The sequence below is a fragment of the Brienomyrus brachyistius genome, chromosome 5, assembly GCF_023856365.1.
Source record: "Brienomyrus brachyistius isolate T26 chromosome 5, BBRACH_0.4, whole genome shotgun sequence".
NCBI lineage: Eukaryota > Metazoa > Chordata > Actinopteri > Osteoglossiformes > Mormyridae > Brienomyrus > Brienomyrus brachyistius.
Window position 1 is genome coordinate 19,849,040 of NC_064537.1, and position 12,570 is coordinate 19,861,609.

General features: G+C 40.0%; 2 protein-coding genes and 1 long non-coding RNA gene across 3 annotated transcripts; 1 reads left to right on the plus strand and 2 right to left on the minus strand.

Annotated features, from left to right (window-relative positions):
• Nucleotides 1-416: 416 nt before the first annotated feature.
• crym (crystallin, mu) lies at nt 417-6,503 on the minus strand. Its single transcript, XM_049014956.1, has 8 exons — nt 5,135-6,503; nt 4,895-5,045; nt 4,292-4,354; nt 3,804-3,905; nt 3,039-3,222; nt 2,395-2,516; nt 1,877-1,961; nt 417-763 (listed from the first exon to the last, which is right to left on the minus strand). Exons 1-8 carry the CDS (start codon nt 5,299-5,301, stop codon nt 699-701), a joined length of 939 nt encoding a protein of 312 aa, XP_048870913.1. The 5' UTR covers nt 5,302-6,503; the 3' UTR covers nt 417-698.
• On the plus strand, nt 3,973-4,369 carry LOC125742711 (uncharacterized). Its single transcript, XR_007398183.1, has 3 exons — nt 3,973-4,054; nt 4,098-4,226; nt 4,270-4,369. It is a non-coding gene; the product is annotated as an uncharacterized LOC125742711 (long non-coding RNA).
• Nucleotides 6,504-6,982: 479 nt separating the features above from the next.
• Nucleotides 6,983-9,056, minus strand: snu13b (SNU13 homolog, small nuclear ribonucleoprotein b (U4/U6.U5)). Its single transcript, XM_049014957.1, has 3 exons — nt 8,901-9,056; nt 7,368-7,488; nt 6,983-7,268 (listed from the first exon to the last, which is right to left on the minus strand). Exons 1-3 carry the CDS (start codon nt 8,901-8,903, stop codon nt 7,006-7,008), a joined length of 387 nt encoding a protein of 128 aa, XP_048870914.1. The 5' UTR covers nt 8,904-9,056; the 3' UTR covers nt 6,983-7,005.
• Nucleotides 9,057-12,570: the final 3,514 nt, after the last annotated feature.

Here is a 12,570-nt window from a genome sequence, read left to right on the forward strand (position 1 = left end):
ACTCTTGGTCTACGGAGCAGCGTCCATATGGTAACCTGTGCCGATGTCGCATTACCACTCTGCTACGAATGGTCGTCTTGAAACTGTTTTATCTGACAAGGAGGAATTCTCTGTATGGGTACATTACGTACATAATGGTTTTATGTGAGCAACAGGTATTGTGAGACCAACGTGTAAAAACTCACACTTCTGGTTTGGGAATTTTATACTATGTTGTCTGCTCATTAATGTTTATACGCTGATTTTTTTTTTCTCCATCAGATTAATGTTTTTATTTAGTTACGCATGACACGTTAACATAAACAAAATAATTAAACATTGGTGTTATTGGAATTTTCATGTTGACTGAGACCTGCATATTTCAGGCTATCGTCCTTAAACTGTTCAACTGCTTTCTAAGCACACAACTAAAACACTCGATTGTAATCTTTTTTTTATTTTTGGTGAAGAGTAAATGCGGTTGTTCAGATGAATATAAATTCATATAGTAATACTCGTTTTTGAAATTTTCATTTTTCAGGTACCGTTCACTGTGCTTTAATTCAGTTTCTTAAAATTATTGTACTCATTACATGAGTAATTCTCTTTTAATTACAATTTAGTTCAGGTACAAATAGCATGTTTAACTGTTACCCTCATTAATGTTAAAGGAGTTAGCAAAATGTACTTTAGAACAATAATTTGAGTCTACATATTCTTCACTGCTGGCTCTTCCACTGGTCAAACACAAGCTTGGCAGACACCGCATCCTGAATGCCCATTCCTTTTGAGGAAAACAATGGAAACAGAAGTAATGTCAGGCCCGGCTCGACTGATCCTCCTGTGTGCCACGCCCCCTGATTATCCTCCTGTGTGCCACGCCCCCCTGATTATCCTCCTTTGTGCCACGCCCCCCTGATTATCCTTCTGTATGCCACGCCCCCTGATTATCCTCCTGTGTGCCACGCCCCCTGATTATCCTCCTGTGTGCCACGCCCACCGATTATCCTCCTGTGTGCCACGCCCACCGATTATCCTCCTGTGTGCCACGCCCACCGATTATCCTCCTGTGTGCCACGCCCACCGATTATCCTCCTGTGTGCCACGCCCCCTGATTATCCTCCTGTGTGCCACGCCCCCGATTATCCTCATGTGTGCCACGCCCCCCGATTATCCTCCTGTGTGCCACGCCCCCTGATTATCCTCCTGTGTGCCACGCCCCCGATTATCCTCATGTGTGCCACGCCCCCCTGATTATCCTTCTGTATGCCACGCCCCCTGATTATCCTCCTGTGTGCCACGCCCCCCGATTATCCTCCTGTGTGCCACGCCCCCTGATTATCCTCCTGTGTGCCACGCCCCCGATTATCCTCATGTGTGCCACGCCCCCCGATTATCCTCATGTGTGCCACGCCCCCCGATTATCCTCATGTGTGCCACGCCCCCTGATTATCCTCATGTGTGCCACGCCCCCTGATTATCCACGTGTGCTTCCCCAATCATGCCCAGCTGTGCCCTGTTATTTTGCCCTGTCTTTGTCTATATCAGTCCACATCTTGCCCTGTCGCATGTCCATCATTGATGTTAGTGATGTCCTGTTCTTCCCGTAGCCATCGCCCCCGTTAATAAATCCCCAGTTTTCCCCGTATTCCGCCTGCCTGCCTCATCCTTCCCTGCCTCCTACCCGCCAGCCTTCCCCTCCGCACCCGCGAAACCTGACAAGTAAAGTACCAGAAATGCCACAATAGAGGAAAAGCGTATATTCAAAATTCATAATGACGTATATGGCGCATTACAGTATTATGACCTTACATGTGTAATACTCATATATTTAAAGACTGGATTTGAAGCCCCGACCCCAGAAATGTGAGGAGGCAGAAGTAAGCATGAGTCTTACCAAGAGACTTAAACACGGTGGTTCTCTCAGGGTGGGCTGGTCTGCTTCCATTTATAACTTCACCCAGCTCTGCAAAAACGACAGCCTAGAAACAAAGCACACGTCAAAACACGCAAAAATATTTCTCATTTTATCCCAATTTTCCATCTACTTCTTAGATTCATCAACTGCATTTGTAACAATGGCCGAAATATAGGACCATTGAAGTGCTGGACTTCTACTGCTGACTGAGCACCAAACAATCCCCTTAAGCAAAGACATCATACCTGTTCTGTTCTAAGAGAGTTTAATTCAGTACTTCAGCTAAATTACACACATGTACATAAATTTGACTTGAGCTTCTCACTAAAAAAGCTCTAGCCACAGGTTTGTGTGGATGGATGTGTGGTGTTACATAATTTTACAATTTGTCAGATTTCATGGTAATCGAAGAAAAATATACGAGTGTGTCATACAAGTTCACCTCACTGAGTAGCAGGTGTGTCCATGCATTTTAATACCCAGGACTGTGCTATTACCCCAGAAAGGATTACATCTCCAGATTCTGAAGAGGCTGCTTCCCTGCTGTCCACATAAACCACTGCCTCCCTCATCAGGTCATCATCCAGTTCCCTCCAATCTGGCCTACATGCTCCTACAGCTAGTAAGCAAAACACCAACAGTACTTTGTTACTCTTCCAGCAAGTGTGCATAACTGCAGACACAGGCAACTCCAGACTGGTCTTCTTGGGGGTGCGAGGTGAGAGAGCCCAACCAGTCATTCATCCAGATAAATAGATGTGTAAAAAATGAGTAAATACGTTTACAATAACATTATTAATACATATTTATATGACTAACACAAGCCACATTTTCAAATATAACTACTAAATATAATGTAATTTGAATGAACTTAATATCTTCAATTAGCCTTTTCATCTGAATGGGTAAAATCGCCTGACTGCAGGTTACACATCAACATGATAAAAGATTTGGTGTTTTCTCTGCTCTCTTCTCACAAATTCTGCTCTGTTGCTGTGCTTTGAAATCCAAATACAGGGACTTAGTCTAGGCAAACAATGTTTACCCCCGTTTCCTTCCTACCTCCATAAATCACTCTAAAATACACACGTCTTACAGATCATTGGTAGAGTGAACCTCCCACAGTATGATGTAATCTCACCCACTACATGGGCACCCGGCTTCACCCACTGTCCCCGTAGCACGGGTTCTTTCGCCATGGTGACTGTGATTATGACATCCGCACCCTCAGCTGCGTTCTTCACAGAGGAGCACACAGTTACCGGGCCCTTCACCTTACTACTAAACATTTTCGCCTTCTCTTTTCTCCTACTCCACACACGAATCTGTGGGAGAAAACAAAGCATGTCATCAGTGTTACAGGCCAGGTGTCCATCCATCCATCTTACAGCTTCTTATTCTGAGCAGGGTGATGAGGAGACGTGGAGCCTATCGTAGGCAGCAGAGGGCAGGGTGAGGGTCAGAGCTTGAGATTTCAGGTCCAGACAGTACAAATCCAGACCAGGATTTTGTTTCAACCAACCAGTTGAGTATGAAGAGTCACAAGTCAATGGGTAGTACTCAATGGGTTGGTTGAAACAAAATCCTGGTCTAGATTTGTACTTTCTGGACCTGAAATCTCCACCTCTGGTAGGGTTAGATCCCTAGGGGTGTCAATAACAAAAAAAACATATTCCCACTATAATGCAAAAACAACAACAAATCTACAGTGACTGGACTAAATATTTATATATCGTCTTAGATCATTTATGAAATTGTCTTTAGTAATACACCGAGTCCTGTTTTTCACGGCATGTCAGTTAGTTAAAACCAATATTCTGAAACATGCACAATGTTTTCATTTTGTTAAATGAGCAAAGTACTTAAATCTGTGTCCTGTTTAGAACCATGCAAACTCTTCCAGTACCTCTTTGAAGGAAAACATCTGCGTGAAGATCTCATAGTGGCTGAGAGCCTGAGAGCCGGACCCCAGGATACACAGCACCTCAGTGTGGGGAGGTCTCAGAAGCTGCAGATGGCAACATGGGACAAACCACATCTGCTGCAACACAGTGATGGTTTCAGTATCTGCGTGGCTGCAATGTGCTTAGCTGCTGTGAAGCTAAGCTGGTAAGGTAACAGCAATATGCTTAACTGCTGGGAAGCTAAACTGGTAAGGTAATAGCAATATGCTTAACTGCTGGGAGGCTAAACTGGTAAGGTAACAGCAATATGCTTAACTGCTGTGAAGCTAAGCTGGTAAGGTAACAGCAATATGCTTAACTGCTGGGAGGCTAAACTGGTAAGGTAACAGCAATATGCTTAACTGCTGGGAAGCTAAGCTGGTAAGGTAATAGCAATATGCTTAACTGCTGTGAAGCTAAGCTAGTAAGGTAATAGTAAAGAAAGTCTTACTTTGGTGGAAATAGCTGAAACTGCCGCTGTTCTTTTCTCTGTGATGACAGTTCCATCCATAACCTAAGCATATCAACCATAGTAAAATGCATGGTGGAGATTTCAGGTTCAGAGTGTATAAATCCAGACCAAGATTTTGTTTCAACCAACCAGTTGAGTATGAAGAGTAACAGTCACAGAGTACTCAACTGGTTGGTTGAAACAAAATCTTGGTCTGGATTTGTACTGTCTGGACCTGAAATCTCCACCTCTGGTAAAATTTTACGCAGTGGTCCTCAAACTCGGACCACCCCTCCAGAGATCACTGCACAAAATTTGATACTGATAAAAGTGATAAAACTTGCTAATGATAAATTTTGTTTGAGAACACATATAGAAATTTTAGGTCCCAGAAGTAAAAATCCAGACCATGATTTATTTTCAACCAACCAGTTGACTACTCTGTGACTCTTTATGCTCAACTGCTTGGTTGAAAAATTTACTTTCTGGACCTGAAATTGTCACCTCTGGCTTTATCACCAAGATCATTTTCTTCACACACCAACACGTACGTTGACGGCATATTACAGCATACTGCCACTGCCACCATGTTCACATACGCACTGCAGTCACGTTTCCCCGTTGCGGGTCAAGCAGCAGTACGGTGGCCTGATGCGCAGGGAAATCGGAGCCTTCGTCACGCTGGTAGAAAGACACCATTTTAGTGGCCAAAATATTTTCTTGGATCATATAGGCAGGCATCACTCCAAGGAATCTAGCGAAAAAAAATTTTACCTCTTTATTCAGTTGCAAAGTTTTATAACCAACTTTATAATGATATCGAAACGTGAAACACTGACTTACCCATTGTATCTCTCTAGGGGTAAAATAGTCCTCAAAGGTTGTATGACTTCTTCAGCGTTGCGCTTGGAGAATTTTGCCATTGTTACTTCCAAGTGCGAAACTAAGTCTGAATATTTTAGCAGCTCCTTAACTTCGTCCCTGCTGATCAGCACGGGAATCTCAGCCATTTTAATAAGACTGACGGCCGTAGGATAGTTTGCAGTTAGCGATTCGTTATTCAGTCGAATTTATCTCGACAGTGCAGTGACGTCCCATAGTAAATACAATGGCATTTTGTTACTCGTCATTAATTCAGATGACGTCATCCTCCACCCCTAAATCTGTGAATTATTATATGTGTCATATTGTACTTTCCCTTATTTTCAAACGCGAATAGTGATAAAAATAACTGAACCGTATAAACTGGTCCGACCAGGCTCATACTGACCAGTCTCATTTGTGATTTCTTCCACAGTCCAAAGGTCGTCCGGCAGTGACTATAATTACGTGAGGCAAAAGGGCTTCAAAACATTGGAAGCCAATTTCCAAAACGCTGTCAATTATATTAAAATGCATTTGTATTAGACTTGATTGACTTGTGAAAAAGTATTTTTGCACTTAATTGAGCTCTGTGACTAAGTGCCATTACAGGAGATATAAGACCGAAACACCCAAACAAGTGATCCACAAGTACCGAACTAGGTTCATATAGATCAGGCTGATCTGTGAAATCAAATAGGAACAGTTAGCCATAGGTAAGTAAAGAAGGGCTTACAGCACAAAGTTAACTTTTTCAATGGCAGTGTCACGCGCATAAAGGCAGTGTCTCGTGACAGCGCTTGCAGCACAAAAGTTACGCCCTTATGGACAGCAGTTACCAAGGCGGTATCTATGCGTAGAACATCTATGGCTGTAGTAAAAATGCCTCTGTGACTAACTGTTCACGCAACATATTGTATGCATTTTAAGGACCGTTTTAAAACAACCTTCATAAAATCGACACATAAAACTATAACCATTCCAAATTACTTGCATATGTACCACTGGGGGCGTCGTTTTTGGTAAAAATGCAATAGTATTCCTCTGTCATAGCTTCCTATTTGTTTTGTTATTATCTAATGATAGAAATTGCATTCACGTTTTCTAACAAGTGTTATGCTTGCACCGTTATAATAAACACGCTTATACAAAGTGTTGGTTCATGAGTGCATGCACAACCAGACATCGTACTTCAACCACAGCGTGACAACCTGAACTTACCAGCATGTACCATTAGGGGAAGCGTCATTGGAAGAAAGCATTGGAAGTATTCCTTTGTCATAACTTCGTGGCAAAGTGATCATAAAGAGCAGAACTCCCATTGGCGCTTGTATTTCCATGGACTGAATGTTGGCTTGTTTTGTACAAATTAACACATCTTCAGTGGCATTCAACGTACTTCCAATCCGCTTAGTCGCGCTGCACTACGGGACACTGCCATTACATGCGACTGATAAATACTTAGGATCGTCAAAACAAGAAGCATCAATACAAAAAGCATGCCAATGTAACTTTACTTGTGCATATCAGCGGCTGAACCTTAGTCAGGAAGCCAGCACAGATTACGTTACCCAGCTTCCACCGCTTCAGAAAAGTGATACACCACGTCTACAGTTATGTTCTATGGTTTTTAGCATCGTCATCTGGATTCTGCATGCAGTGCAACCAAATTACCATCTGATGCAATCAAAATGTGGTTCATAAAAATAACACTCAAAAGGTTTTTTTTTAAAAAAAAAATTTAATACCAGAAGACATTAAAATTTTGACTTTACATGATAAAAATGCTGTGAAATGACACAAAAAAATGTCTGTTACATCTCACTAGAATTGTTCTTAACAGTAAGACTTTATTACACCAGAAGTCTTTCAATAGCCATCTGCACAGACTGGATTTGCGGTTTAAGCTGGGATCCCTCTTTAATGGTGACCGACGTGGCGATCACAGGTCTGGAGACGCCACAAGCACGACCCAAGGCCTGCTTGGAGCGCACAAACACGTAGGGCACATTCTTATCTTCGCAAAGTAGTGGCAGATGCAGGATGATCTCCAGAGGTTCTGCATCAGCAGCCATCACGATGAACTCTGCAATACCACGGTTCAATGTTTTGGTGGCTAGAGGGACATAAAAAAACATACTGATTATTTAAGGTAATGTTCCACAACATCAACATGGGTGAAGTAAACGTATTATCACAATAAATTAGAACTTACCTTCATTGGCCCCCTTTCTTAGCTGTTTGTAATTGGAGGCTTGTTGAACAAGTTCCAGGATGGTTTTGGTCAATGTAGCATCAGCCAATGGGTAGGCTTTTGGGTTTACTTCAGGGTCAGCCTTGGGGGGGAAAAAAACTTCAGCATACAACAGACACTAGGGCTGCACCTAACGACTATTTTTCTGTAGATTAAGCTATGAACTATTTTATGGATTGGTCGATTAACCTAAACGATAAAATTTACCTCCAAAAAAATCAACTTAACCATTTAATTTAAGTTGACAACAAACTGTTTGTCATTGTAGGACTTTAGATCATTTAGACAGGGCTATTTTCGCCCACAATTTGCCTAAACATATTAATGAGATGCGTATTGTGATGCCCTAAAGTTAGTAATCTGTATAAATTTGGCGTATCCTCATCAGCAGCCCCAACAACTTTTAAGAGAGGAAATACTGTGGTTAAACAAGGTAAAAGATGTTGATGGTGTGGCAGTATAATTTGCAGATTAAAGTCCGACAGTTTTCTTTTTTGCAAATATGGTTTTGATGTTTATTTCAGTTAACGAATTATCTTCTTGTATTTAGTATCCGTTTTGGTTTCAGTTTACGATAACGACACTGGTCCCAGCATTAGCACCGTTAGTCAACGTACAATAAACACAGATTTTTGCCTAAACATGGTTTTGTGACAATTTGAAGTACTCCCATAATTACGCGGCGATATTAAAGGAAACATTTTATGATTAACTGAATCGGTTTAAAAATCATAAAGGTAATTTTATTGAAATAAAAATATCTTATTGCGCCGATTTAAAATATTGACGTCGACGATGTAGACTAATCGCGGCAGCCCTAAACGGGAAAATAAATCATGTACAATGTTATTTAAATTTTTCTAGTGCTAATTAAATTGTAAAGTAAAAGATGTAATAACGTGCTGGGTGTAACGAATTGTTTATTTAGTATTGAATTACGCGACGCCGTACGTGAGACGCGTAATTACTTGCATTACAGCTCCCAATGAACAATGCCGGCTGGGAACTATTACGAAATAAAGCTGCGCCACAGCAGTGAAACGAGCACCACGTGTTTCACAGGAAGCATAGTAGCTAGCTGATAACTATGGGACATCAAACACAATTGTACACCACGTGAAATGCATTACAGTAACTTAATTGGTTCCTAAAGAATTCAATGAATATTCTGAATATGTTAACTTAGTTAGAATAATGTTGCTTCATCAAGTGGACTTAAAATAAGCCAGCGATGCAACAGAAGCTATCATTAAAATATAACTTATAATAATTGGCAAATACCACAACCTAATGGACAACATAAACATCAATCACATATACAGCAAAACCTATAAATACATCGATAAATTCAATTTTTAGCCTTGCAGCTATATAGATTACTGCTTAACAACACCGTTTTAAACACAAACCGTCCGTTTTCCAAAAATGCTTACCAGCACAGCTAATTCTGCAAAAATGTAAATATATATATATATTATTTAGACAACCACTTACCATTTCAATATACACACGTGGGTCGGTCCTCTCGGCGTGTGCTTCACGGAGGACAAATACAACGAACTAGCTTTAGGTGAGTTAGCTCAGCACAGTTAATTACCAAACTAATACGCAGGCGCACACTCAAACAACCGGAAACCGGAAACATGAGTTACACCGAAAGTAATCCGCCAATAAATCTTGATATCAATGAGAATTCACAGAATCAGTTGGTTCCTATAGTTTGTCGTTAAGTAGTTAGCAATACAGTATATTGCTTCTTGTATAATCTTGATATGTTTTAGTTCACATCCACAAATATTCCTAACCTAACATTACTAACGCTTGCCTGTTATTGGCAATTATTGTTCCGGCGGCAATTTTCTGGAAATTAACTTTGGAAAAAGGATCAGTTACGTGTGTGTGCATGTATTTACACGCTGTTTCTGTAAAATTACAAGTTGCATTAATGTAACTATATTAATTAACAAATAGCAAGGTTTTGACCTGATGGATCCATTTGTAAGGCAACATCACAGTTTCATGGCTTGTAAATTTTTTATTTTTAGTTTAAAAAAGTAATCGCGAGAACTTGGACATGGCTCCATGACCTTTAATTATAGATTTTGACAATGACTGACGACGTAGTAAGAGTGCATTTAGTAGATGTAGATTTCGAGCTTTAAAGTGCATATTTACGGCATTAATACGCAGTATTAATTTATTAGTGCCAACACTGATACAATGTATTTGACAAGTGACATTATGCATCTAAAATAAAAGCTAAAAGTGTTCGTTAATAATTGGTGCAATTTTTATACAACATTACGTGATTTGTACGCTTTTCAGAGCAAACGTACAAATTTTCTTCTAATTCTTAAAAAAATACTTCCTTAGGCTATATCAATTGTTTGCGTATACAGTTAAGTGTAATGCGCGTTGCAAACTTATGTGTAAACATTCGCGGGACATTTTTTCTTTAACCTGAAACAATGCTGTTAGTTTCTCACGTATACTGTTAATGATATCGTAATACATTTAATATACCCGGGGGTGGCAGTCTCCGCCTGGGTCACATGTGCGCGGAGTTTGCATGTTCTCCCCATGTCGTCGTGGGGTTTCCTCCGGGTTTCTCCCCACAGTCCAAAAACATGCTGAGGCTAATTGGAGTTGCTAAATTGCCCATAGGAGTGCATGTGTGCGTGAATGGGGTGTGAATGTGCCCTGCGATGGGCTGGTCCCCCATCCTGGGTTGTTCCCTGCCTCGTGCCCATTGTTTCCGGGATAGGCTCCGGACCCCCCGCAACCCAGTAGGATAAGCGGTTTGGAAAATGGATAGATGTATTTAATATACACACAATTAATTTTCATCCGTACTCTTTACCCACCAGTAGGGGTCAGTAAATGTGCGCCTATAGATTTTTGTCTTACATTAATGACGTAGCTCCGATATTAGGCTGTCCTTTAATTTTTAACGCATTAGTTAACTGTTTCATCCCATGAAACAGCAGTATCTAATGTACATTGTAGAAAGAATGCCCTGAATTTTCTCTGCTGTTATAGCTGAGAGGAGGTTATTTTGATGAATCAAAGATATGACATTTTCTTGATACTCAAATGATGACCGTACTGTAAATTTATTTGTTAGCAAAGAATATAGAATGAATTTTAGTAAAAGTTCATCAAGTAATGTGTAAATGTAGAAAGGCTCAGCGTGTGCAAAAACTTTTGACTGGTAGTGTGTTTGTACAAAACAGGAACTCAGCCTTACTCCAGCTTCTTTAATACCAAGTATTACCAATATAATAGACAACAGTATAATAGATTTGCTTTGTTCATTTTATTGGTATCTCTGTATATCAAAAAAAGATATATATTTTTTCCTATTAGCAGTGTCTGTTAAAATGACATTGCTCTTGACTCACAACACTGTATATAAATCTACTTATTTATTGCACATTTTGTTTCAGTGCCAACCTAATATTTATATACTATTTAGTACTTATTTGCATTTACACTACAAGCAACAAATATATTTCAGGTTAGTGTATGAGTCCTTGCATCATTCATCTGAAGCTTGTATCTTTAGACTTAGACCATTGACTGGAAAAATTGGAAAATAAATACTTTTTGGATGGAATTCATATATAAGGATTTTTTCAAAATCAAAATCAATAGGTAGCTATTGCTTAATGAGCAGTGGCAGGTCCAGGATTGAGATAATTACATTATCTGTAAAAGAAAATTTTAAAGGTTTTTTTTTTTAACTTGGAAATACATCTCAGAACCCAAACCAATTCACAAACATAAGATTTTTACATTTGCACACAAAGACAGAGAGACAGATTATATTGATCCCAAACAGGAAATACTGATGCCACAGCCGCAAATAAAACACAAAGCGCATGATTTCAAGGACAAACATTACAAAAAAAAAAACAGATTTGAATGGATGAATAGGACAGCTGGTTATTGTATACATAGTTTTAGCCAGCCTGACCTGTACCATCATCCTTATTTCAGTGACTGCCACCAGGGTATGACAAAGCCAGCCTTCCTGGCCAATTTGTTCAGCCACCTTGCAATAGCTATCATGCTGTAGCTTCCCCAGCAGCATAGTGAATGATACTGCCTACTAAACAATACAGAACATCCTCAATATCTTGCATTGCTGTTGTCCATCCAGTCCAATCTTTTACTTAATTGGACCCCTAGGTGCTTATTTGATTGTACATCCTTTCCCTAGATGCTCTCTCCATCTCCTTTGTCTTGCTGATGTTAAGGTTCAGATAATTCCATGTGCACCGTGTCCATATACTGTAAGCCTCTTGTATTTACTTCCATATCCGTTGTTAATTTGTATATATTTACCACTGACCAAAACACCAGAAGCACAGAAGAGATGAAAAGCTGCAGAAAAGAGGACAATAGATGGATATGACGAGACAGAGGGTCTCTCAGTCTTGTAATTATAGTATCCTGTGCTACTGGCTGTTCTATTTTCAGATGCAGGGGGCTGCAGGGATTTCCTGTACTTTGGGCTGTTCAATTCAGTTTTTTCTTTCTGTTTATTGACCTGGATTAGTGAAGCTCCCCGGCTTCGGTCATTCACAGATATCATACCTGCCTGTGTTTCCTTCCCACTACTGAGTATATTAACAAAAAGAAGCCTAAAAACAGTCAGTAATATTGCATTTAAAAACCAATTAGTCTAAATGAATTCTACATTTATATATTTTTTATTTACTTAGCTTTTATCAAAATTGACGTACATTTTCAAGAAAATGTGGTCAGGCAGTCTATGGAACAACTGGGGGGCTAAGAGCCTTGCTCAAGCAACCTTCTGATCCATGGGGTTCTTAATCTGGGGTCTGTCAGTGGGTCTCTGATGGTCAGATTAAAAATGAAGAATTACGTTCACTGAATTTTATATAAATTTCTTTTATTTCTGCCACTATGTGTGAGAAACGTTTTGTATATGCACGAGCATATGAGATAACGTCCAATAAAATATATTCATTGATGCCAAATGGAGCACATGTGCTTATGTACATCTTTGTGGGAGGGGGTTCGTAACTTTCACCAAAATGGGGTCCATGGCTCAAAAAAGGTTAAGAACCACTGTTCTGATCGCAGACATGGAAGCTTAACCAACCAAGCCACACATTGCTCCTTATTACATGCATTC

Coding starts and splice junctions, on each gene's coding strand:
- crym (XM_049014956.1), bottom strand. CDS start 5,301: ATGGCTGAGATTCCCGTGCTGATCAGCAGGGACGAAGTTAAGGAGCTG. Junction 3,906..4,291: donor TTTCAGCTATTTCCACCAAA/GTAAGACTTTCT, acceptor TGCCATCTGCAG/CTTCTGAGACCTCCCCACAC. Junction 1,962..2,394: donor GAGATGTAATCCTTTCTGGG/GTAATAGCACAG, acceptor CTTTGTTTCTAG/GCTGTCGTTTTTGCAGAGCT.
- snu13b (XM_049014957.1), bottom strand. Junction 7,269..7,367: donor AAGAAAGGGGGCCAATGAAG/GTAAGTTCTAAT, acceptor ATGTCCCTCTAG/CCACCAAAACATTGAACCGT.